The sequence below is a fragment of the Aspergillus aculeatinus genome, assembly GCF_003184765.1.
Source record: "Aspergillus aculeatinus CBS 121060 unplaced genomic scaffold BO66scaffold_92, whole genome shotgun sequence".
NCBI lineage: Eukaryota > Fungi > Ascomycota > Eurotiomycetes > Eurotiales > Aspergillaceae > Aspergillus > Aspergillus aculeatinus.
Genome location: NW_020291561.1, coordinates 1 through 23471, shown reverse-complemented (window position 1 = coordinate 23471; position 23471 = coordinate 1). Strand labels below are relative to the sequence as shown.

At 55.8% G+C, this 23471-nt stretch overlaps 12 protein-coding genes and 1 non-coding gene across 13 annotated transcripts; 5 read left to right on the top strand and 8 right to left on the bottom strand.

Annotated features, from left to right (window-relative positions):
* Positions 1–640: 640 nt before the first annotated feature.
* BO66DRAFT_476155 (uncharacterized protein) lies at positions 641–2137 on the top strand (the record flags this gene model as incomplete). Its single annotated transcript, XM_025653301.1, has 3 exons — positions 641–702; positions 788–1610; positions 1663–2137. The coding sequence occupies 3 exons, from the start codon at positions 641–643 to the stop codon at positions 1861–1863; spliced, it is 1086 nt and encodes a 361-aa protein (XP_025497805.1). The 3' UTR covers positions 1864–2137.
* BO66DRAFT_476154 (cytochrome P450) lies at positions 1939–3862 on the bottom strand (the record flags this gene model as incomplete). The annotated part of the gene is made up of 8 exons (XM_025653300.1): positions 1939–2106; positions 2169–2204; positions 2262–2673; positions 2723–3109; positions 3161–3359; positions 3409–3442; positions 3512–3603; positions 3661–3862. 8 exons carry the CDS (start codon positions 3860–3862, stop codon positions 1939–1941), a joined length of 1530 nt encoding a protein of 509 aa, XP_025497804.1.
* An 873-nt stretch (positions 3863–4735) lies between these two features.
* BO66DRAFT_386434 (uncharacterized protein) lies at positions 4736–5569 on the top strand. The gene is made up of 2 exons (XM_025646182.1): positions 4736–5328; positions 5405–5569. The coding sequence occupies exons 1-2, from the start codon at positions 4770–4772 to the stop codon at positions 5560–5562; spliced, it is 717 nt and encodes a 238-aa protein (XP_025497803.1). The 5' UTR covers positions 4736–4769; the 3' UTR covers positions 5563–5569.
* A 142-nt stretch (positions 5570–5711) lies between these two features.
* Positions 5712–5782, bottom strand: BO66DRAFT_t321. Its single transcript has one exon. It is a non-coding gene; the product is annotated as a tRNA-Gly (tRNA).
* Positions 5783–6535: 753 nt separating this feature from the next.
* Positions 6536–7519, top strand: BO66DRAFT_433009 (uncharacterized protein; the record flags this gene model as incomplete). The annotated part of the gene is made up of 1 exon (XM_025650673.1): positions 6536–7519. One exon carries the CDS (start codon positions 6536–6538, stop codon positions 7517–7519), a length of 984 nt encoding a protein of 327 aa, XP_025497802.1.
* Positions 7520–7819: 300 nt separating this feature from the next.
* On the bottom strand, positions 7820–10221 carry BO66DRAFT_361948 (ABC1 kinase family protein). The gene is made up of 2 exons (XM_025645052.1): positions 9292–10221; positions 7820–9229 (listed from the first exon to the last, which is right to left on the bottom strand). The coding sequence occupies exons 1-2, from the start codon at positions 10107–10109 to the stop codon at positions 8011–8013; spliced, it is 2037 nt and encodes a 678-aa protein (XP_025497801.1). The 5' UTR covers positions 10110–10221; the 3' UTR covers positions 7820–8010.
* Positions 10222–10449: 228 nt separating this feature from the next.
* BO66DRAFT_386428 (uncharacterized protein) lies at positions 10450–11165 on the bottom strand (the record flags this gene model as incomplete). Its single annotated transcript, XM_025646181.1, has 1 exon — positions 10450–11165. Exon 1 carries the CDS (start codon positions 11038–11040, stop codon positions 10450–10452), a length of 591 nt encoding a protein of 196 aa, XP_025497800.1. The 5' UTR covers positions 11041–11165.
* Positions 11166–12492: 1327 nt separating this feature from the next.
* Positions 12493–13681, bottom strand: BO66DRAFT_396531 (uncharacterized protein). Its single transcript, XM_025648494.1, has 3 exons — positions 13383–13681; positions 13100–13328; positions 12493–13033 (listed from the first exon to the last, which is right to left on the bottom strand). The coding sequence occupies exons 1-3, from the start codon at positions 13410–13412 to the stop codon at positions 12951–12953; spliced, it is 342 nt and encodes a 113-aa protein (XP_025497799.1). The 5' UTR covers positions 13413–13681; the 3' UTR covers positions 12493–12950.
* Positions 13682–15113: 1432 nt separating this feature from the next.
* On the bottom strand, positions 15114–15872 carry BO66DRAFT_256428 (uncharacterized protein). The gene is made up of 2 exons (XM_025643009.1): positions 15252–15872; positions 15114–15197 (listed from the first exon to the last, which is right to left on the bottom strand). Exons 1-2 carry the CDS (start codon positions 15725–15727, stop codon positions 15146–15148), a joined length of 528 nt encoding a protein of 175 aa, XP_025497798.1. The 5' UTR covers positions 15728–15872; the 3' UTR covers positions 15114–15145.
* BO66DRAFT_396530 (uncharacterized protein) lies at positions 15470–16906 on the top strand. The gene is made up of 2 exons (XM_025648493.1): positions 15470–15888; positions 15965–16906. The coding sequence occupies exons 1-2, from the start codon at positions 15837–15839 to the stop codon at positions 16729–16731; spliced, it is 819 nt and encodes a 272-aa protein (XP_025497797.1). The 5' UTR covers positions 15470–15836; the 3' UTR covers positions 16732–16906.
* Positions 16907–18375: 1469 nt separating this feature from the next.
* BO66DRAFT_433005 (uncharacterized protein) lies at positions 18376–19818 on the top strand (the record flags this gene model as incomplete). Its single annotated transcript, XM_025650672.1, has 1 exon — positions 18376–19818. Exon 1 carries the CDS (start codon positions 18484–18486, stop codon positions 19816–19818), a length of 1335 nt encoding a protein of 444 aa, XP_025497796.1. The 5' UTR covers positions 18376–18483.
* Positions 19819–20273: 455 nt separating this feature from the next.
* On the bottom strand, positions 20274–21645 carry BO66DRAFT_416243 (kinase domain-containing protein; the record flags this gene model as incomplete). The annotated part of the gene is made up of 3 exons (XM_025649586.1): positions 20274–20532; positions 20565–20884; positions 21151–21645. The coding sequence occupies 3 exons, from the start codon at positions 21643–21645 to the stop codon at positions 20274–20276; spliced, it is 1074 nt and encodes a 357-aa protein (XP_025497795.1).
* A 1201-nt stretch (positions 21646–22846) lies between these two features.
* Positions 22847–23401, bottom strand: BO66DRAFT_444427 (uncharacterized protein; the record flags this gene model as incomplete). Its single annotated transcript, XM_025651592.1, has 1 exon — positions 22847–23401. The coding sequence occupies one exon, from the start codon at positions 23399–23401 to the stop codon at positions 22847–22849; it is 555 nt and encodes a 184-aa protein (XP_025497794.1).
* Positions 23402–23471: the final 70 nt, after the last annotated feature.

Here is a 23471-nt window from a genome sequence, read left to right as displayed (position 1 = left end):
GTTATAGCCTTGTAGAGAATAGAGGTACTCTGCATACATTGTTTCAATGTGTCGAGCCATCGCCGACGAACACAAGTATATCCAGAAGACCCTTTGGCGAACCCTCCTCCCATACCCACTGAAAAGCCCAGAAAAGGACCAGAAAACTCAGATCTCAAGACCCCTCATTGCGTACAAGCACAGACAGAATAGAGCCACAAAGAACATCCCATCATCCCGCTCTTCAGATAGAGAATCCATTCACAGTAGGGAGGGACTCAGATCAACACCAACACCTCTGGGAGATGAGATATCCACCCACCCAGCCACCTGCCCACAAACCATTCCTCAGGTGTCATCACCAGAGCCAGGATCGTGATCAAGCTTCACTTCAACAGTGTAAGCTACACCGAGAATATTCACTGCACCGCACATAACACGTCTGCGACGTCTGTTCATAACATATCCATATCCCCCTTCTTCTCTGGTGAGACTTCTTTGTTCCTTTCCCACCAACCTCCCTCTCACAACAACACCAACAACACCACCTCGTCCCTCGCCTACATAGCTGCTTCACTTTCTTCTTGTCAACTACACTCGCTGGCAACGGTATCCAGTGTCTCAGAAGCCGGTCGTGCAGACTAGTTTTCGCTCGATCACCATGCCCCACCCCCACCCCGACCCCAAAGAGAAACGCGATGGAGGCAAGGCTACAGGATCGAGGTAAGGCAAACACCACACCACACCACACCACACCACAACACAACATTTTACCTACTGTATCGAGTCTAAAGCCCGACATCCACAGCTCCACACATGGCCCCAAACAGTCCAAGCCGAAACACCCACTCCCCAAACCCACCAAACAGAACAACAACGACAACGACAACGACCCCACCAAGACAGCCACACCCAAGCCCCCCGCCGAAGCGACGCGCGCCGCGCTCACCGCACGAAACCCCAACCCGACCACCGCACTCGAAGTCCTGGACTCGGAACTCCACACCTTCTTCGCGCAGGGCATCCAAGCCGCCTCGCACCGAATCACCGCGCTGCGGGTGGCCGTGCTGCGCGGCGAGACGGCGGTCGACCTGCGCCCGCGCGCGTCGGCCTACCCACCGCACCGAGGCCTGAAACCCGCGCGCCCGCGCCCGCGCCCGTCGATCTGGCATCTCAGCTACGTGGCGGCGACGCTGGTGCTGGTGCTGGCGAGCCCGGCGGAGCGGGGGGCGACGCTGGCGGCGCTGAAGTGGCAGTCGCAGGAGATGGGGGGGCTGCCGTCGATGGCGGAGATCTGGAAGACGGGGTCGGCGGACCTGTCGCGGCGGTTCGCGCAGGCCAAGAAGGCCGCGATCGATGGCAAGGTCGCCACGGTGACGGTGCTGGGGGTCGATCTGGTGGACGTGGAGATGCTCGATCGTGGGGAGATCAAGAACCGCGATCTGGACTATACCTCGTTCGCGCACACGTTTGTCGTGGCGGTGGGCCGCGAGGGGTTCCGCGTCTACACGGCGTGGCGCGCGCAGGGCCATCGGTTCGATCAGGTTTTGGGGAATGGCGGGTCGAGGCTTCGCTCGTGGGCGGAGTCGAGGTCCTTCCTCAGAAGCTTTGGTAGGCTCTGTCGGGCTCAGGTAGGTACACCAGAAAGTTGCGGTGGGTGGGCTTTGCTGACGGAGCGCACAGAAGAAATGGTCGCCCGAGTTGAACAGTGCATATCAAGAGTGTTTTGGCATCGATCTGGACTCGATCTGTGGGGAGGGACGTCCTAAGCTTCCGATTGTCCCGGTTTATCGACCTTGGGTTAGGATCTTCGAGATCAACGACGTTAAAGTCGAACATATCCAGAAGTTTACATGGGATGGCAGCACCCCGCAGAAATCATGAAGTGGATCTTTGCTCAAGCATGTTGGTTGGCTTTCTTGGTTACGATGGTAGCCATACGGTGTTTATCAACAGTATCTAATCTGGTCGTCGAATCTCTCGCCGCTGCACCTTCAGCTGGACAGCAGTGGGCTTGTTGAACCAATATTCTTGGGTTTCGAGGCAGGGGCCGGATGGCGAATCGAGCTCTAGATGGAAGGTCCGGAGGATCTGTGGTATGACTTTGTACAACTCGCACATCGCCATCTTCAAGATGCATTAGTACCGACGTCGTCGCAGTAGAAAACATTAGTGTAAAGCGAGCTTACATGTTTTCCCAAACAAGTTCTAGACCCTGCACCAAACTGCACCAGAATTAGTACACATACTCCAAGTTTTCATCGCTTAGCAGAGTTCCTCACATGCAGAATATACTGTCCCAGGCGATCAGCTCCCGGACGCATCCAACGCTCGGGACAGAACTCGTCTGCATCCTCCCCAAAAACAGATGGGTCCGATTGCACAATAGGCGCATTCGCACCAATCCGTGTGCCGCCGGGAATCCTGTAGCCAGATACCATTCGTTCTTCGTTGGCTGTTTGACGGGGCAAGGTCAACGCTATGGTTGGATGGACTCGCATGCCCTCTTTGAGACATGCGCTAAGGAACGGTAGTTTCACGGCCTCGTTGTAGGCAATATGCGAAGCCCCCAGTTCTCCCTTGGCAGTCGCCGTATCGATCTCCTCGAGCAATGTCTGATAGATCCGCCGATCTTTTACGATGTGGAACATAGTAGCCGCCATTGTAATAGCCGTAGTGTCGCTTCCACCAAAGCTGCGCATTCATTAGTGATTAATGCGCACTGGGTTCGACGGCGACATACAATGCAGCCCAAGCCTCCATTTTCACGTCCGTCACCTCAAAATCAAGGGACTTGCCTTTGTCGTAATAGATATCGAAGATCCGCGTGAGAATGTCTGAATGACCGGAACGTTCTTTTGCCTTCGTCGCTTCACTTATGCGGGCTTGTACCACCATATCGGCTGCTTTTGTGAGGTGGCCAAGCGCCCCGAAGGCTTTTCGTATCCGGCCAAACATGAGCCCAACGAACATGAAGATTGAACGTATATACGAAGGCATGACACCAGCGATTGCCATGACTGGAATCAGGACGTCGGTGGCTGCTATGTAGCCCAGGTGGTCGTGTCCGTTCTGGAGGAACCCGAACATTCGACCAAAGTAAAACTCCCCGACTGCATCGTATGCATACCTGCCGTACAGATTGAGCTTGAGGCTGCGTGATTCTAGCTTGAGAACTTACATTCGAACCCACCGGAAGAAATCGACCGTCGCACCTTGTCGGGCGAGCTCCGCGAAGCGCTCGAGCAGAACATCGGTGCACTTATCTACGTACTTCTCTGCCTGGAGCACATTCGACATTGAGTAGGCATGATTCACGATTCGTCGCCTGCGGGCATGCAACTGTTCGTCGGTTGCTGAGAAATGGTCTGGATATCGTGCTAGAAGGGCGTCAGCGTCATGCAATCGACTGTGCCACCTGAGACTTACCCGAAGGCGGACGGAAAGCCAAGTAGAAGTCGGTCTAGGTAGTCAGACGGGTTCTGTTATCAGATATTTTGGAAGGATGAGCCAGATAAAGCCGTATGCTCACTTTTCGAGACCCCGAATTAGCACCGTATATAGCCTTCAAGGATCGCGCGTCATTCATGATGAGCTCGTTTGGTGCTATACGAACAATAGGCCCTGGAGAATGTGAGAATCATCGTACGGGCAATCGACTGTAGTGCTCTGCTAGCATACCGTATCTGCGATGCAGCTCTTTTTGCTCAATCACTGCCTTGCCACGGGCAACATGCAGGACGACCCATAGTCGCGAAATCGAGGCCAGAGGAGGTCCGGGGAATCTGGCCAAGGGATGGAGCCACCTGGCATAGAGTATCCAACCACCATAATAGACTATAAGGAGTATTCCCAGATTTTCGATCGTAGCAGATGGAACCATTGTGAGTGGACCACGGTTTCATTGTTTTCGAAGGCGTGCCGGGGGCTAGCCTGGGTTTATATGCATGTCGGCAAGCGATCATTATTTGCGATGCGGAGCAGTGCGTCTGGTCATCTGTGCGCCGGTCGACCTCAAATGGCGTCTTGCAGCAATTAGCGAGCTTTGGTTGAGGAGCTATCATGGTTTCGACGTAACCAGGCTGGGGTCAGGGATCATAGTCCGCTCTAAGAGCCACCAAGTGGAGATGTCAGCTTTGTAGCGCCAATCGTGACAGATCCGAAACAAAAAGCTCTTCTGGCGAGACAGCGATCTCTCGACGGTGCTGTTACCCTTGTTACCTCTGCCTGTCCACTCAAGTAGCCATTGGCTAGTCTTGTCATCCGTGTCACTCAGGAATCTCTCTCGGTTCTGACCAGAAGGCACCACAGGGATGTCGCAAGTCATTGCATAGGAAGACAATCTGGTTTCGTCATTGGGAAGTGGAGGACAGATGACAGATGACAGATGACAGAGAAGAGAGCTCATGTGTGGACTTCGGCGTGCCTTCATTTGCCCGCAACCGCTCAGTCGCCCCTGCCATCTACGGATGTCTTACTGTACTACAAGTTACCTAACTGCAAGAGAGCCTTTTCGTGGCAAAAGCCGCTTTTTGGAGCAGATGATCTCGGTTATAACCATAGCAAATTGGAAAGTAGGAATCCAAGCTAGGTAGCCAATGATAGAAGGAAAAGTTTGGAAATGAGGTGTCTAGCGTATGTGAACCATTGATAGTTCTCCGACATCTCCGCAAGCAGCCCTCCGCTTGTTATCTTATCGCAATCAATCAATCCATCCACCTCTCTCTCCCCCTAAATCTCCCAACTCTTGACCACCCAATTCAACACCAACCTCCCAGACTCCATCCAAAATGGAAACCCCGCTCCCAGCAGCCGATACCCCGGCCGATCAACCCCCGGTCCTCAACTACATCCTCTCCTTCCTCCTCGTCGGCGTCGCCTGGGGCTTCACCACCCCCTTCATCCGCCGCGCCGCCGCCGACTTCAACGCGCGCCAGGAGGCGCGAACCGGGCTGTCGCAAGGCGAGCACGACCCTGCTACTGCTATTTCTACCTCCTCAAACACCTACGGCAATAGCGACCACGAGAGCGACGACGAAACCGTGCCCCTGAACCCAATCTCTACCTCCGAACACAACCGTCCTTCACCCGACAGCAGCAACAATAGCCACGACAACGACAGCGCCAGCGAAACCGACCTCCCCCCACCCCCGCCATCCCAACAACCCGTCTGGATGCGTCAGCAGTCTTCAGTGCATCATGCGCAACCACAAAAATCCTGGCTACGGACGAAAATCGTCTCGGTGTTCTGGACGGTGGTCAACCTCCTCCGGACGCCGGCGTACTCGGTGCCGTTGGTGGTGAACCTGACAGGGAGTATTTGGTTCTTTCTGTTGGTGGGGAAGCATGGTATGTTCCGCCCTAGAAAACGAATGAGGGATTTGGGGATTGCAAATACTCACTGACTCCGTTTTTCGGTGCATAGAACTCTCCCTCACGGTGCCGTTGGCCAATTCGAGCGCGTTCCTATTTACGGTGCTGGGCGAGTGGTACGTCGAGCGGAAGGTGATCGCTCGGGAGACGTGGCTGGGGATGGCGTTGGTGTTGGCGGGGATTGCGATTTGCGTGGTGTCGAAATCGTAGGGTTGGCAGACTATGCTAGGTTTAGCTATCAATCTGGAATTGACATGCAAAAACAATATGTAATGTAAGGTTGTGTTGCTGGGATGTCCGTGGAAGTAGTAGTTTACCACGGGTGTAGAAATGGGAAAGGGAAGCAAAAAGGTAAGCATTGCATCATCCGTGAATCGAACACGGGCCTCATCGATGGCAACGATGAATTCTACCACTAGACCAATGATGCTGGTTCATGTCATAAGACTCGCATCTTGGCAATATATCCCATAGCACGCATGTAGAACAGACCATCAGCTGTACGGTTCATCCAACGGTCAAGTGCACGTAAACAGCACTAATCAATCCACATCATAGCCTAGTCTATATATAAATCACTTCAATCGCTTAAAATGATCTGTAGTGAGTACTTCATACCCCTCTACTCCTAAAGCACCGAAACACTCGACTCACCATTGAGTAAACGATACAATATCTAGCAAGCGTGCATCAACCCAGAACCATTCGATATAGTTTGCTCGCCCCCATGGCATCCACCCCACCACCGCCAAAGACATATCAAGAACACCATCATAACTTCCACACCTCGACCACACTAGCTTCCAAGTTCTCATCCATCAACATCCGCAGCAGTCTCGACCGATATTCACGCTGAACAGGTGCAGCCTGATCCACCTCCGGCCCTCGGCCTACCCCGGATTTCCTTACCCCGGATTCTCTTCCCGCCGGGCGCACTCCCACTCCACCTCCGACCCAGCCATATCCATGTCCATATCCGTGCCTTATGCACCAGAACAAAGTCAGCCGCAGCAATCACTTACCTCTATCCCGACCGCAGATTCACGCCAAACCCTCCCTCCACCTCCACCTCCCCTACTCCACCCACCCCCCAACCCCACCTCAGACCATAACCGAATTATAACCAAAACCAAGACCTCACCACAACACCCCCCCTCATCCCCATCCACAAAGAAACCAGCCCATGGACCTCACCGACCCCGCCCACAACCCAGGCACCTTCCGCACACGCCCACGCACCAGCCGCTCCGGCGACCAAGAACTGCCCTGGAAACTGATCATCCCTGGCGGCGAAGACGACGCCCACGTCGAGCAGCAACAGCACAAAACCTCAACCCCAATCTCAACCCCCATCCTCAAACCCCCCACCACCACCGGCTTCCACCCCGAATCCCCAGAAACATGGTCCGCCCGCATAACAGGGGAAGTCCTCCGCAGCATCGGCAAGAACAGCATCCTCGTTCCGCCGCGCCCATCATTGCAGCAGCAGCAGCAGCAGCAGCAGCGCTCTAAATCCGCGCCCGCGCCCGCACCCGAACAGGAAGCAGATTCGATATCGCCGAAATCGAAGAGATTATCCCCGGTAGTGGGACCGGGACATGGACCAGGACATGGACCAGGACAAGGGCAAGGGCCAGGACAAGGGCAAGGGCAAGGGCAAGGGAGAGGGGTAACCACTTGGCGAACTACGACGATACCCCTCCTCACTCCCGGCCCCCAGCCCCAGCCCCATCCCCACAGTCCAAGCCCAAGCCCAGGCCCGGGTCGGCCCCTCCTCCGCCGAGGGGGATCTACCACGGACACGAGCACGAGCACGGACACCATCGGGGGTGGTGGTGGTGGTGGTGGTGGTGGTGGTGGCAGGACCCCGTCCCCGCTCCCGCCACCTCCGCCGTGCACGAAAGTTGATCTCCCGGCGCTACCGGGGTCGAGTGAGTCGCTGATGCCGGTGAGGGGGTCGCAGGGGCAACAACATCCCGAACCACCCAGCCCCTCGACGGAGGTGGCGAAGCCGACCGAACCCCCGAGCGAGAGGGCCGGGAAGCACGATGACGACGAGACCGAGGCCGAGGCCGAGGCCGAGATCGTGATGTTTAGCACAGCGTATCCGGGGCAGGAGTGGAAGCCGGCCGGGATTATGGAGGCGTCGGGGTGGGGGTATGATTGACTGAACCTTATCATTGATTGGGGATTGGGATTGGGGATTGGGGATTGGGAGCTCTGGGGTTGTGGATAAATTAATCTGTGGGGGGGGGGGGGCATTGTATTCTTGATTACGGGTGGCATTGCGATAGGAATCTTTTGATATGGGGGGAGAAGAGGCGTTTGTTATTGGGAGGAATCATGATGCTTTGGTGTTTTGGGTTTAGGAGGGTTTGGGGGTTTAGTGTGCCTTAGCTTGCGCAATCTAGGTCTGTCTAGTATAGGGATTATTCGCGGACGCATGCATTCAGAATGGTTACTGGCGACTCTTGTGAACAGTTTAGGGAGCGAGTTGGTCTCGTTATCATTGTAGACGAGGAGTAGATTCCAAGCCAAGCATCGCACATATCCAGAGTCGGAGTCCAACTTACAAAAGGAATCCGAGAAGAGTATATAAGTGTATGTGTATGACGTACAGTACAGTGTATACCCACCCACCACCAGACCCGAAGGACTCTATCCCTCGAAGATATTACTCCCCAGCTCCACCCCCATATCCTTCGCCACCCCGCGCATCTGCAACTCGATCTCATCCTCCATCCCGCCCCCCAACCGCAGAAACTGGCGCACCTTCGTGAACCAGAAGAACAGATCCGTCCCGAACAACACCACCCGGAACACCAGATGGCCCCAGGCGCCGCGCACCCGGGCGGCCACCCCCTCCGGCCGGTCCTCGGCCAGCGCGCGCGACGCCCACGTCCCCGTGATCTTGACGCGGTTGACGGGACTCCCCAGGAACTGGTTGTTGGCCTGGACTATGCGGAGGTTCCGGCCGATGAAGATCAGCGGCCGCGGCCACTTCTCCTCATCGCCCAGGATCTGGCGGATTGCGCGGCGCGCCGATTGCTGCATCTCGTAGTGCAGGGTCCCCGGGTCTTCCGGGGACAGCGTGCGCGAGACGGAGCGGTGGGTCGAGAGGTCGCCGCCCCGGTAGGGGCGCATCAGGGTCGCGGACGCGAAGAGGTCGGTGTTCTGGACCCCCCACGAGGAGACGATCTCCGACAGAGTCGTGTTGTCGAAGGTGAGGAGCGCTTTCCAGAACCGCGCGTATTGGTGCCGGAACGCCGGTTCCATGTGGATGTACAGGCCGTGGTCGATGAGGACGAGTTCCGGGTTGCCCGACGGGGTCCGCCGGATGAAGATGTTCCCCGGGTGCGGGTCGCAGTGGACGTACCCCCACAGGAACATCTGCGCGGAGAAGAGGTCGACCATCGTGGTCATGACCTGCTTGAGGGAGAGGCCTAGCCCGCTGTCGCTGTAGCCGCCGCGCCAGTGGGTGCGCTCGGGCTTGAGCTGTGCGCCGTTGCGATCGAAGTTGGGGTGGGGGTTAGGTTGAGCCTTGCTGGACGGCGGGTCGAGCGGCGTTCCGTGGCAGCCTGGGGTGCCTTGACGCCATCCGCCACGCCAGGGTCGCGTGATGGAATTCTTGTCCCAGAGGCGGACGCCCTCGATCCATTCAGCGGTCATCACCCGCTTCGAGCTGAGCTCGCGGTAGACCTTGGGGATGTACACTCGGTCGCGGAGGCGAGGCTCGCCGGCCACCAGCCGCGCCATGTTCTCGGAGTTATCGGCTTCATTCTCAAAGTCCGTCTCCAGGGAGAGTCGCTCGGTGACGTATGGGACCAGGCTGTAGAACGGGATATCGAAGAGCCGGCTGTAGATCCACGTCACAACCCTGCTGAAGTTAGCATGCGCTCCCAATAAACTACAAAACCGTGGAGTGAGCCGGAAACATACTTGAAAGCCCACAGATCCCATTTGATCTGCTTGCCGATCTCCCGTTTCTGAATCTTGATCGCCACCTCCCGCCCATCCGCCAGACGAGCCCAATGCACCTGCGCCACGCTGGCACTGGCCCGGGCCGTCCGCTCCATGAGGCCCCTGCCGGGCTCCCCAGTGAAGGAGACCCCGAAGACCTCCTCGACGGAGCGGCCGCCAAAGTCCTCGCGGATGACCTTCTCCACCTCCTTCCAGTCGTTCTGCGGCGCATCGTCGAACATGCGCGCGAACATCTTCTGGAACTCGGGCGGCAGGATGGCGGACTGCATGGCGATCGCCTGGCCGATCTTCAGGTACAGGCCGCCATTGTGCCGCAGGAGGTCGGACAGCCGCTCGGCGTTGCGCGTGTGCACGGCGGCGATGGAGCTGGCCAGCGGAGGGTTGGGGCGGAAGTTGATCTTGTAGTCCAGCGCCACGAGGAGACCCAGGCCGAAGGTGCGCGCCGTGCGGGTCAGGCTGGCGGCGTAGAATTGGTTGTCGACCGCGTAGATCGCCCCGGCGGTGAGGGAGAGGTAGATGAGGCGACGCAGCCATTTGCGCGTGCGCGTGTAGGTCTTGGCTGGGGTTGGTTTGCCTAGGGAGGCCGGCGAGGGCGGGACGAAGGGCTGGTATCGTCCGGGGTGGACATGGCGGCGGCTGGAGAGGGCTGGGTACCGCCGCGGCGGAGCTGGGAACTGGAAGTGGTGGTAGTGGTGGTGGTGGGCACGCGTGCGGACGAGAGGAGAAGATGATACAACGGGAGAGCGCAGGAGGCGCAGATAAATGGCTGATGCCATTATACCGAGATATCCAGCGGAAGAAATGGCATGGCGGGATAGAGAGAGAGGTTGAAAAAGAAAATTGGTCGAGGTTGAATTGGGAGAATGAAGAAAAAAGGATGGCGTTGCGGTGGCAGCTGCAAGAGAAAGAGAGGATGACGTGAGGCGGTCGAGTTAAAGCGGCGGCGGAAGGAAGGCCGGGCCGGAGTTAATCGACGGGTGGAAACGGAGATAAGCCCGATCGGGCCACAGCAGGCAATAAAACAACATGATAAGGGTATTATTGCATGCATGCCGCAGCTTACTTACTGAGTACATACGAGTAGATAATATACTATACAGTACGTAGCTAGAAAAGCTAGAAACTATACATCTCCCCCATCACCATCATCTCTCCCCCCAATTGCCCACACACCGCGGCGTACTCGCGCATCTTGTTGGGAATAATCTCCTCCCAGAGCTGGTTCTTCTGTACCCACTCGTACTGGGCTTGACAGACGGGCTCGGAAGCCAAAGGCAGCAACCGGGGCAGGTGAACCAGCGCGGCCCGCACAAAACTCTTTTTGAAGCAGGTGCCGAACGCGGTCAGGGTCTCTCCATCCGCACAGACATCGCGGCCGCCGTCCAGCAACGGGCCGCATTGCCGCTTGATGAGCCCGGCCACCTCGTCCCCCAGGCGCATCATCGCCTCCTCCTGCTGGTCCGGGTGATCCACCCAGGCCAGGAGGCTGCGGACAGCGGGCAGAAAGGTCTGGTTGCGCGTCCAGAGGTCCCAATGCGCGACCGTCGGCCGACAGCCTTGGTCGCAGATCTCCTGTTGGAATTGCTCGAGGAGCGCGTGCGGACGACTGGTGAGGGCAACGATGGCCTTGAAGCAAGTCGTGCTGAATTTGGCAGTGACCGGGGAGATAGCAAGCACAATCCAGAGGCCAAGGGTGAGAAGCCGCATGGTTCAACGGCAATAATGGGTTATATGTGATGTACTGTACTCCGGAGTAAGGAGACGAGAGGTGATTAAGAAAAAGAAAAGAAAGACTGAACGATAGGAGTCGAGTGAGAGGAAGAGAAGTGTCGAACAATGGGAGGAGGAGGAGGAGGAGGAGGAGGAGGAATAGGAATAGGAGGGGGGGAGAAGGAAAAGTGTGGAAGTGGCAGTGTTTCTCTCTCTCAGGGCCTCCCCTGGATGATCGACAAACACCCCCGGCCAGTTCCTCTTCCTTCCCTTCCCCCGCATCAATTTCCCCCCCTCAACCCCCATAGTCCATAATCCATCCAGCTTCAACCTCCGGCAACCCTCGAGCTTCATTCGGAGATTCCCACATCCAAATCCTCAACTCACCGGCCCTCTACCCTCCGCGCACCAAAGATAGGACTCCTCTCCCCCCACTGACCTCTCAACCCTCCTGAGAACAAAACAACGCGGACGAAAATCCGCATGCATACTCATCAATTAATGAACTGGAGCCCTAATCCCCTCACCCCCCCTCCCAACTATCGAATCCCTCCAGCAATCGAACCTCAACTCTGCATGTGGGCAGGGAGCAGACCATTGTCCAAATCCAGCCCCCCCTCCCTTTCAATGTGATAGATCCAGACATCGACAGTACTCCATCGCCCTCCTCTTAACAATATCTTTCTTTGCCCGCCACAACCGACAATGCTCGCGGCCGAAAAAGAAGATCACCCACCACACCCACAACACCCACACCACCACTTGGTGCAGTGCAGTGCAGTAGAGTTTCGCGGTCAGCGCGGGTACACCCGTATCAGCAGGAGGTCCGTGGGACAATCGTCGCGGCTGGCATGCATGCATGCATGCATTTGTTCGTGAACGGGGGAAACTCTGATATGTATCAACCACATAAGATTCCTGCAGACGATTGGTTGTTGTGCGTGCGCATTGACACTCACCACCACCACCACCACCGTGATATTCCGATCATCCATACGCAGCAAGACTATTGAACGATAGACGACGGTCCACCCCCGTTGTCCTGCAGGTAAGAAATATACCGCGTGCGGAGATGAGACTGGGAGTTCTTGCGAGCTGTCGGATCCCACCCACCTGATCGGGGCGGTACGACTGGAGGAATGCGGGGATTAGTGGAGAGGGGGGGAGCAGATTTACTCGATTGAGGAGCCCGAAGGTGCTAGGTCAGATGGGTTGGTGTCGGGACTCGGGCTTCTCTATCACCCACCCCCTCGTCGGGGACCTGAGTCGAACAATAGGAGGGGGGAAGTGAGCTCAGATGAGACGGAAGAATGGAGCAATGGCTGGGACGGGGGGGCAGGCCAGTCCGTCACGGAGCTGATTAGATTGGGTTTGAAGTTTAAGGTTCCTCCCTACGGAGCAATAAGGGGCTAGCTAGCATTACAGTTGGCTGGACGCGTGGGAGGTCCGGTTGTGAGTTCACATTGATTCATTAGAGTTATTCGCTATCCGTAAGTGTGTAAAAGTCGACCACTATGCTAATCCCGAAACCGTTCGTACCAGGTGTATATCCCCCCTTGCGTCTGATGCCCGAAACTCCTCGCTAAAACCAACCAAATCCGAAATGATAACATGGAGAGAGATAAGACATGACAAGGATGAAACAGTTGGGGAAGAGAAGAAATGCCAAGTGGCAGGACAAGGAAACGCCTCAAGGAGTGAGATCTAGAATGTCTGTAGTGATGGTGATGATGATGACAAAACAAGATGACAAATGAAAAGCCGTCGTCCCGGACAGGGTATTTGCGCTGTGTGTGAAGTCTAGAAGAGTAGAGAAAGGCTCAAAATGCGAAGTCAAAAGATCAGATGAAGGCAAAAAAATGTCCTAGGGAGACGATGATTGGATAAAGGAAGGGAAGGAATGCCCGTCAGGCATGTCGCTGGCGTCGGCGCAGCTCGTCTCGACTCAAAAAGCGACGAATACGCGAAACAAAGCGGCCGGCAGTGGAGTCTGCATCAGGATCAGCGTGGCTCACATGCACCGGGGATGACAGGTCACACTGGCGGGCGAACATACCACTGTATCGGCGGCCACTGGGCTTAGACGAAAAATGCTCCGGGGTGGACGGATAAGACATATCGGTCCAGTAGCATGTATCCGGATAGTCTGCGAGGTGGCGGGCCTTGGCCCATGGGTTCTCATCGGCTTGCAATTGAAGGGCGACAACGTGAGGATACAGTGATCCCAGTGGGTAGAGAATCTCCTCGGGAGAGCGTTGTCGGTCAATGTCCAGACTCTGGCTGGTCTGTTGACTATCAGTATGGCGGTGATGGGACGATGAGGCTGGCGTGGTACTCACGTAAGGCTCGTAGTTGCTCTTGTAAGTCATGGTGGTTGTGAGGTTGTGAAAGATGTGATTGATGTGATGTGAGAGAGATCGAAGGTGGTTTGTAGGGTGTGTAGATGGTTCGGCTGGATCGTAGTATAGAACGATGTAGAACAGCAGAGGATAGCGATCGATAGATATAGATCTCGCGATTGAGTCGACGAAGAATGTGATTGCTGAAAGAGAGACACGTTCTCTGAAGAGACTTTGGAACTGGATGGAGACAAGCTCGGGAGAAACCTTGATAGTTATATAACATGCGGCCGAACAGCCGTGCCCTGGTGGAGGTCAGAGGAGATTGTCAGCCACGCCTGGCTGGTTTTAGTTGAAGGTGGGGGGAGCAGCTGCCACGCATCGACCTGACCCTGGCTAGCCTTGTTGTTTAATTGGCATTTTTTTTTCGTTACTGCTTCTTTTTTTCGTTCGCTTATCCTGGCAACAATTAGAAAATCAAAACCTTCTTTTCATTTTCCTTTTTGTCACTCCAAAAAAATAAAACAACTAACCAATCTATTGTTCACCGATGGCTTACGATTTACGAGATCCCAGCCGCGAGGATCATTGACCAGGATAATCCCAGTCGTTCCGGCCGACCAGGAGTCGATGGATCGCATCGCCGGGCCTGATTTGAATTTAGGTCAGGCATGATCTCATCATCACTTCAGCCGTCGCCAGATCGATTTAGAGCGAAAACCGGGCGGAAACCGGGCTAGTCGCAGTTGCCCTGGGCTAATTCAGGTCCGACGGGTTGGGTTGAATTTAGCACTTCTGACGGCGACCGCATTGTCCAGGCTGACTGGCGGATGCTCTCAGGAACTAGCTGGCCCTAAGCAGGATAGCTGAGAGTATCTTCATCTGTCCATTTGTGACCATCCAGTCATCGATCGGGAATGGCCGCAGGTGGGACTCCACTTGGGTCAGGCACTTGGTTTCGAATCCGGATCCAGTGCGTCAGAGAGCGGGGACTGCATGCAGCACTACTGCTTAGTCGGTTTAGTCGGTTGCTGCATCGACTGCACACTGAAGCAACTGAGCAAAGCAGCCTTTGGCTTCGCTCGCAGGCTAGCCTTCGTTAGCCGGCGAGGGCTGATCGACCGCCAGCATGGCCGAGAGGCCGGTGGCCGGTGTGTCCGATGGACGGCGATCAAGCCTGTCGCCTGCTTCCCCTTGCATGGAGAAAGCCGGTCAGGTCGGACTATCGTCCACGTTGTGCCGTTCCTGGGGGGTTGCATATGTATGGTGACGCGCCTGTACACACCCTTTTTCTTTTTTTACCGGAGTTCTCGGTTGGAGAACAAGGAGAAGTTGGTCAAAATGGCCACCAGAGTGGGAAGAGGAGGTTTGTGTCACGATTGCGTCGGAGGGCCACAGGAGACATTGGTGCGGGGAATGGAGACTGAGTGAATCGCAGCGGAGCTGTCACAGATCGGTGGGTGACTATTGATTCCTGCCTGGGAGCCTGTTTTCTCAGGAGGCGGATGGGAGGCCAGGCTGCTGACTACTACGAGTAACTTAGTAACTTACGCACTCCTTTCCCTTCGCCCCCCCTCTCCCCCCCCCCAAAATCCTCTCCACTCCCCCATCTCCATCGCTATTCTTCACCTTTCTTCTCTTAGGCCCTCAGCTAGCTCTTAATACTCATCGTAATATTAATCTATTTCGTCTCCTATGATCCTATCAAAGGCTGGGATAAGCGAATCGCCGCTAATGTCCGTGTTTTTCAAATCCTGGTGTCTCTAGCGCCATGGAGGTGTCCAGGTTCTCGGGTCTGGATAATGGATAGATGTGCTGACTGGTAAGCATTAAGCAGACTATTGGAGGGCTTAGCAAATTATAACCTACTGAATAATTACCGCGACAAGGATGCAGCGAGGAGCGAGGAGCGAGGACGCGAGACCTTGCTCAGTACAGTACATCCCATCTTCCCTGTCGACTATCTGCATGCCTGGCCGCCTCAGGCCTATAAAATAGGGCTGCACAGCCACGCTACTACGGCCCCGCCGGCACCGAACAACTGCGGACTGCGAACAGATCCGTGGCGGTCTGGCGGAGAAGCCCGTGGCTTGACCCTGTCCGTCTCCGCTTAGGGCGTCAATAGTCGGGATAGCTTCACACCCTGAGTCGACCGTCGGCTCTCCACACTCCCCTGTCATGCGGCCCCTCGCCGTGAGCTTGGGCTTGTTGCACTGATGCTCGGCCTGGTTTCTTTCCCCTTCGGGATGGCCATCGGGCTGGCCGCCATCCCCCCTTGTCCCGAGGGGATGGCCCGAGAAGTATAAGGACCAGACTCCCTCGTGTCGAATCTCCTTCCCAATCATCCATCGTGCGACTTTAATTCATTCGCATCGGTCAGCCAGCACATGTCTACGTCCCATGGCGCTAAGTCCAATTCCCTCCGAACACGATTATCAGCGAAGCTCTCCTTCAATGGACTGGTCCGATCAGTCGCCCATCGCTTCCCCCGACTGTTTCCCCGCAAGTAAGAAAGCCTTTACTTTCAATCTGCTATGACCTTCCTGAGCACGTCTAAAGATTGAGGCCCTTGGGCCAAACAGAATCTCTCTGGCTGGACACAACTGAACTTCAATCCGGTTCTAGACCTTTGAATATGTCTCCAACAGGCGGCGGGCCATCCACGCCCGCGTCGTCTTCTACCCCTTCGACCAAATACTCGTCCACTGCTACCGAACCGCCTGCATCTGTTGCTGCTGCAAGACAGCAACAGCATCCGCAACATTCTTCCTGGTCGATCCCGCCGGACACGGCCGCCAATCCATCAGCAGATCCGTCCTCGACTCCGATCGACCTGCTGGACACATGGTATCCGCAGTATCTACGCTGCACGCAGTACTTCCTCGAGCAAGGCCAGTTCTCACCCGCGGTTCTATCGCTGGCCGCGTTTCTGAACATCCGTCTACCGTGCCAGCGGGTCGAGCGGCAAGAAACCTCCTCCTCGGACGCAGGGGGGCGAACAGCAGCAGCAGCAGCACATGTGCAGCTGCGGCGGTACGTCCGGCGACTCGTGGTGACGGCGCACGACAGCCCGGAGGTGCTGCAGGCCTTCTTCGGGGCGGAGTGGGCGGGCGGGGTGGGCTGTGTGGTGCAGCAGGAGCGGCAGACGTACCTGTTTACGGCGAAGAGCAGCGGGTGGGCGGCGACCAAAGCGGCGTACGACCTGCTGCCGGACGAGCAGACGCCCTTCCTGCGTCCGCTGCGGGCGCCGGCGGAGGAGGAGTTGCGGCTGGCGGAATCGCGGTGGAGTGACTGGCTGGCGATGGAGGATTGGATGGTGGGGCCTCGGAGTCCGTGGAGGGATTCATGATGATCTACGACTTTTCTTTTCTGGCGCTACGTTTCCTATGTTCGTTTCGATTTTCATTTGTTAGATTGGCACTGCAGCCGAACATGATTTCTGCAGCCGAACATGATTACTGCAATCGCAAAAATGATAGAAGGATCATCATATAGGTCTATCTCCTTCCTGTATCCGGGTTAGCAGACTGATAACCTTACCCTGTCTCGAGTGCACATGTAAGACACTCCAAGTAATATGAGGATCAATTAAGATGAGCCACTAACTATCGGGTATAGCACTGCAAGTTAGTGTAGATTGCAGATACTAGATAGAGCGTCAAATTCCAAATCGTGTCGTGGACCCCATCCAACTAGACCAGACTAGACGACAAACTGTATAAAGTACAATACCACCCTGCCAGGTGGGCATTGAGCAGGCCTGCCATGGGGGCGGAAAATTAAAACCGAGATCCAAAAAAAAAGCACGCGACCCAGCACCCTGGACCTGTCAATCCCTCGATCATCGGCGCTAAAACAATTGCATTGAGACACCAAGCCCCAAAGCTGAAAGCTGAACTCTTAGTGGTGAATGGTGTAATGGTGAATGGTGCGGTGAAGGAGAGGGGAAATAGATGGGGCAGGAGAAAAAAGGAAAAAGGGGAAATCCCCCCCCACATGGGGTCAGGGATCTTGTTCCGTGTCAACTTTTCTATGCTCTGGTACTGGCGGTCAGCCAGCCAGCCACATGTGCATGGAACAATCCATGGAAGATTCTTTTCCATGCCCCTGCCCTGCACGGCTAATGCATGAGGGGACCTGTCGGGGTGGGACAAAAATAGGTGACCTATCACTGGCTCCTGGTCGAGTTTGAGATTGCGTTTCCTTTTCCATTTGTGTTTCCGTTTCCGTTTCCAATCCCCAAGTCTCACACTAGTTTTAGGTCTGTCTGGCTGGCTGGCTGGCTGGCTTGCACCGCCCATCTTCATCTTCTTGGCTTGGTCGGGGAATCCGAGCTTTAATTCAGGCACCGGCTGAACAGTGAATCTGGGGGGGATTTTCTTCCATCACTAAACTCGTTTCAGACTTTCAGTCAATAAGTCAATGTCTAGTGCCCAGGAATCTTAATTACTCCTACCCGCAAAGGCAGTCCGACACTCCAGCTGTCAGGCTGTCACCACTCACCAGTGTCAGCATGACAAATACTCTATCCTTAGTCAAGTAGGGCGTTATCTTGGGGGACTTATCTTGCTTGGGTAACTCACCTCTACTAACTAATCTATACAGAGTAAGTCAACTGCACTAATCCTTAGTGTAGATGGCGATCGCCCGGGGCTCCCAACGTGACTCACACACCTTTTGGGATCATGAATGTAAATTAACTGAACCTTTCCTCTGCCTTGACCTGTCATATTTGAAATTCCAGCCGATCATCGCAAGCCAAGCATCGACCGACAAGAACTCGGATATTTTTGCTTGCTTTTTTTTGACTTTTACCTTGTTGTCAACTGCACCCCAAGGTAAATCCTCCGATTTACCGTCCGTCCGTCCGTCCGTCAACAACCGAGCTAAGCGACCTGAATAAATCCTTCCGAGACGTCAGAAGATAGATACAGATCTTAGAAACGAGGAAAGGTCAACCGAGTTGTACAGTCCAGCAACAATCCTGCAAGCCAAAAAAAAGAAAAAAAAAAAAAAGCAGCCCTTGTCCAACAAACCCCGTATTCAACCAAGTGGTTGGCAACGTACTGTACTGTACAACCCGCCCCCAAATCCCAACACGATGGATCAAGATCCCAATCCGGATGCCGTGACGATTCACGAGCACCCTCCGTCAACCTGGTCCTCATCGTCTGGGATACTCCCCCGCCTCCAATCCCAGCTCCCCTACTCCATCCCCCTCCTGCGTCGGATCCAGCACCACCTCGCCTATCCCACCTCCACCGCCACCGTCTTGGCTACGTTTCCTGCAGTACACCAGCATGAGACCCCGCGCTCCACCGCACCAGCCACCGCACCAGAAGAAGAAGAAGAAGAAGAAGAACCCTGGCTAACAGCCTACATCGACCTACACGCCGGCCGCGAGACCCAAGTAGTGATCTACAGCAGCGCGGAAGCGGACTCCTCAGTCGACGTCGACGTCTCTCTACCCAGCAGCGTCCACGCCCCCGGGCCAAAGAGCACGGGGACCGAAACCGGCACCGGTTCCCAGCGCTCCCTCTCCCTCTTGTCCTCAAACCACACCCAGACAATCCGGCGCCAACTCCTCGCCCTATTCCAACATATCAAAACCCACCTGCTCCCGGCGTACACCGCCCATCTCGCGGCCGCGGGACCCGTGACAACGACCGCAACAAAAACAGATCACCAGCTGCCCCCACCCCCGCCGCAGGCCTTTCTAATCGGGAATCTGCACACGGGGCTGCTGGCGGTGCTTCTTGCGGGGCCGACCCCGACCTCGACGGAAACCGACGAGCATGCGCTGGCAGCAGTGTATACTTCGGGCGTGGGATCGGCGTCGTTCGTCCCGGGGCTGAAGGTGCATCGCTACGACCACGCGCCGTACGTCAAGTATCTGTTTGGGAGGGAGGAGGTGGTTTGTCCCCGGGATGGTGATTGTGGTGGTAGTAGTGCTGCCACGGGTCGGGATGGCTTCCGCTTCCACACCCGCGACGGCCGGCAGGGCGTGCAACCCCAGCATTTCGCCCTCGTGCGGAGCCGCACGGTGATTCCGCGGTCGGATGCGACCTTGGCTATGTTGCCCGGGGCGGCGGTCTATGCGCCGACGGCCGGAGCGGGTGATGGAGGGACAGAGAATCCTGTGGCGTGGGCGTTCCTCGGGCCCGATGGGTCGCTGGCGACGTTGCATGTTGAGGCGGAGTATCGCGGGCAGGGGCTGGCGGGGAGGGTGGCGCGCGAGGCGATGAGGCGGGGGATGGTGGAGGATGGGCGGTGGTGGAACGGGAACGGGAACGGGGAGGAGGATAAAACTGGGGAGGGGATGCTGGTGCATACAAATGTGGCGATGGGGAACGGGGCGAGTCGGCGGGTGATGGAGAAGTTGGGGGGGAAGCTTGGCTGGACGGTTACGTGGACGGTCGTGGAGGTGCTACAGTAGGTACTAGATCAAGTCGGTATAGAATTCTGTATAAGGCAGGCAGGTATAGAGCCGGGCCGCTTCATATTATACCATTACCAAACTACCTACGATATCATACCTTAGTGACTCCCGGCCGTCTCTCGCCGTTGCCAGGCCATCTCGTCCTCCTGGCGAGTAATTTCAAATTGACTGGTTCACATGTTCTTCGCAGAGACCAGCAACATCCGATCCTTCCGCCGGTTCAGGTTGGAGATGGAGAGATCGGGTACGCGATAGTCAGCCCGGTCATGACAGCCTGGAGCCTTGCGCAGCTTGCTGTAAATAACAACACAATTTGGGACACTTGAACCTGCGGCGATGGGCATCAACAGTGCGCCCCGCATCCTCTTCTACACCATATCAGAAGACCGTTACACTTTGCCAGTCCCCTCACTGTTGATAGGGTGAAAAACCAAAAAAAAAAAAAAAAAAAATCAAACATCGGTAGGTTGAGCGCTCTTCCGACGGCTTTTCTGCCTCTCCCACGCAGGCAACGCCCACTGCACCATGTACTCCGACCTCAGGAGTTGGTCGGCTGTGGGCCGTTCCGTAGGTTCGAACGCCATCATAGCTCGGAGCAGGTCCTCGAGCGCCCGTAGTTCACCCCCGGCCACGTCCCATGTGCACGTCTGCCCCGTCTCGCCGCGGCCCATGTCCCAGAGACGCTGACGCAGACGCCGGAAGACCGGGGTGCTTGATGCGGCGGAAATCCGCGACCCCAGGACCCGTCCTCCTCGAAGAATTCGGAGCGTTTCGCCCAGGCATTCCACCATCGCAAGGGCGGTGGGCCCAGTGTGTTGACCATCTCGGCGACAATGTCATCTCGGTCCCAGGCAAATGTTTCGAACAGGGGACGCTCGCCCAAGACCTCATACAGGTTGACGCCGAGGGTCCAGATATCCGCCGCGGTGGGCCGAAGGATGGGTTCGTTGAAGAATTCCTCGGGTGGGGAGTACAGGGCCGGGGTGTGGAGGGTCGGTGAGGGTGTCCGTGACACAAGAAAGGAGGTGCCGTAATCCGAGATGATGATCTCGGGGTCCTCCAGCTCGTGGGCAGGCAGGCAGGCTCAATGCCATGGGAGAGATGGCATGCGGCGGGGCGCAGGGATCCCCGGGCTTTCCATCTAGTCGCCGGATGGGAACCGCGGCGGGTGCGCCGAAGCGCTTGTATGGCTCGGCTGTGCCTAGGCCGTCGAAGTTCCGTATGCGTAGGAGAAAGTTGCGCAGATGGAGATCTGCTTCTGATTCAGTATGCAAGATCAGGAAAACAAGGAAACAGAGATGCACAGATCCTCACCTCCGTGGCATATACCCCGGTTGCATGCAGATAAGACAGCCCTAAAAGGAGCTGGGCGGCAGTAGATCTCGCAGCGTCCAGTGGAAACATCAAGTCCGTGCTGTCCTCCTTCGACTTCGCAATACTCCCTCCAGCCGGTTCTCCGACCAAGCACCGGTGATGTCCATTTGGACCGTGAAACGAGAATTGGTCAAGTAACCGCGGAATGAATTGCTTTCCGACATGAGTAAGGTCACTCTCCATCAAGTGCTCCAGAACTTCCCCCTCGCGGCTATCTGATGATGCTCTCGCAGTCAGTATCTTTAGCGATACATAGCGCTGGCGTTGCCGATCCCGCGCGAGCCAAATTGTTGAATAGCCACCAAACCCAAGCTTGTGAACGACAGTATAGCGGCCACTACCAAAGGTGTCCCCGATGAGAGTTGGGTGGTACCCGCCAGGAACATATTCCTCAAGATATTCAACATCTACCTCCGGGTGGTATAGGTCTTCCATTGGCGCGTTAGCCATGGTATGGAAGCGTCGAGGTGGGTGCGGTGACGGAGAGGCTCTGTGGTGACGGCTGGTCTTCGGTGCGAATAAAACACGGCACAGGCAAAGGTCTTTGTGTTGTCGACGAAGTACCAGGGGCTGGGCACATGGGCGAGGGAGTCTCCAGCTAGGGTTCCTCATTTTCATATTCATGTCCTTGCAGAGGTCATCGAACCACGCGCTATTACTGCCCATACTGAAAGGCGGTGTGGCCGCGGTCGTCGCTGGAAGATGGCCAAAGTACGAGAGATGTATTATTGCTAAATCACGCCTAGAGCGCCTCAGTCAGAGGGCGTAAATCGCTATACTCCCTTGGTTACCTCGGCATATAGATATATCATCTCTCTTGGGGGTGGTACCTTTCCGTGCCTCCTGTGGGGGAATCCTGCTTCCAACTGTGCACCTAGGGTTATACTAATACATTGAATACTTCTGACCGCTGACCGCCGTATCCATGCTGGCGAAGTACAATGTCCTGCTGCTAGCAGTGCAGGAAGGGATACATAGAAGCAGCAGTCACAGATACATAACAACGGTCTCATACTAGGGCTAGCGGGTGGGCCTGTTTTTGACGGTTCTGAGGGTCGAGGCCACATGACGTCATTTTGTTGAATAGAACGCGCGTTCTATAGAGGAAAAATGTAGTCAATCAATACATGCTGTTACCCGGACACTTCTGACTAGCTAACTTCCCCGAAGGGAAGATGCTCTAGGGTATCGCGAAGCTGCGTGCGGCCATATGAATCGGGATGGTCTAGTAGATCGTAGTTAGGGTCTGCAACGGTTTTCCTGGGTTCATGCAGCTCGGAGTAACTCCCCAGCTAGTGCACTCCATATGCTGCACTACTCCTTAATTCTCCTCTACCCCCTTTCTTATAACTGCTAGGACCTGCACTCCGTCAGCTGGCGGCAGCCAGGAAACCGGGCAGGGTGAGCCCAACTTATCAAATGCAGGTGTGGAAGACAAGGACTCGGGATAGTCGACTGGGTGGTCTAATGGAGTACTAGGTACATAAGTATATAAACAACCAAAGATTATCCTCTAAAGAATTAAGAAAAAAAGAAAGCAACAGCAACAGGCTAAACCAAACAACCTCCTTTCCCCAACACCAACACCAACAACAACAACACCAACAGCCCACAACCCACAACCGGATACACACGGAAACAACCCCAAAGATCAATCAAAAACCTCATCCCCACCCACCGTCTGAATACTCGCAACCATCACCGCCCCATCCGCCGTCACAATCTTCCTCTCCCTCGCCCTCGCGCTATCCCCACCTGCATGACCAAGATCTTCTCCCCGCTCCTCCCCCCCCTCCTCCTCCCATCGCCTCCTGCTCCACGGAACATTAATCAACTCCCGCTCCATCCTCGCAGGCAACTCCGCTCGCTGCCGATAGAACCCCGTATCCGATAATTCGGCCGTTGTCGCTGGTGTCCTTCCCCTTCCCGTTCCCGTTCCGCTGTCCGCTTCCGCTTCCGCGCGTGGAACCCGAGTACTCCTAGTGGTAGCAGTAGCGGTAGCGGTAGCACCATCCCTCGATGGTTCCGTATCCCTTGCCCCCCTCATCTGCACCGTAGGCTTAACATTCACATTCACATTCACATTCATATGACCCCGCATTCGAGCCGGCGCAGGCAGAGGTTTCTTGGTGGGCGTTGTCTCCGGCGAGACGAGCGGGCTGACGCTTTCGGAGTCGCTGTTGTTGTTGTTGCTGAATGAGCGCATTGCGAGGTGGCGGTCTCGGTCGTTGAGGGGGGAGATTTGGATTTGAGCTTGGGGGGAGGGGGAGGGGGAG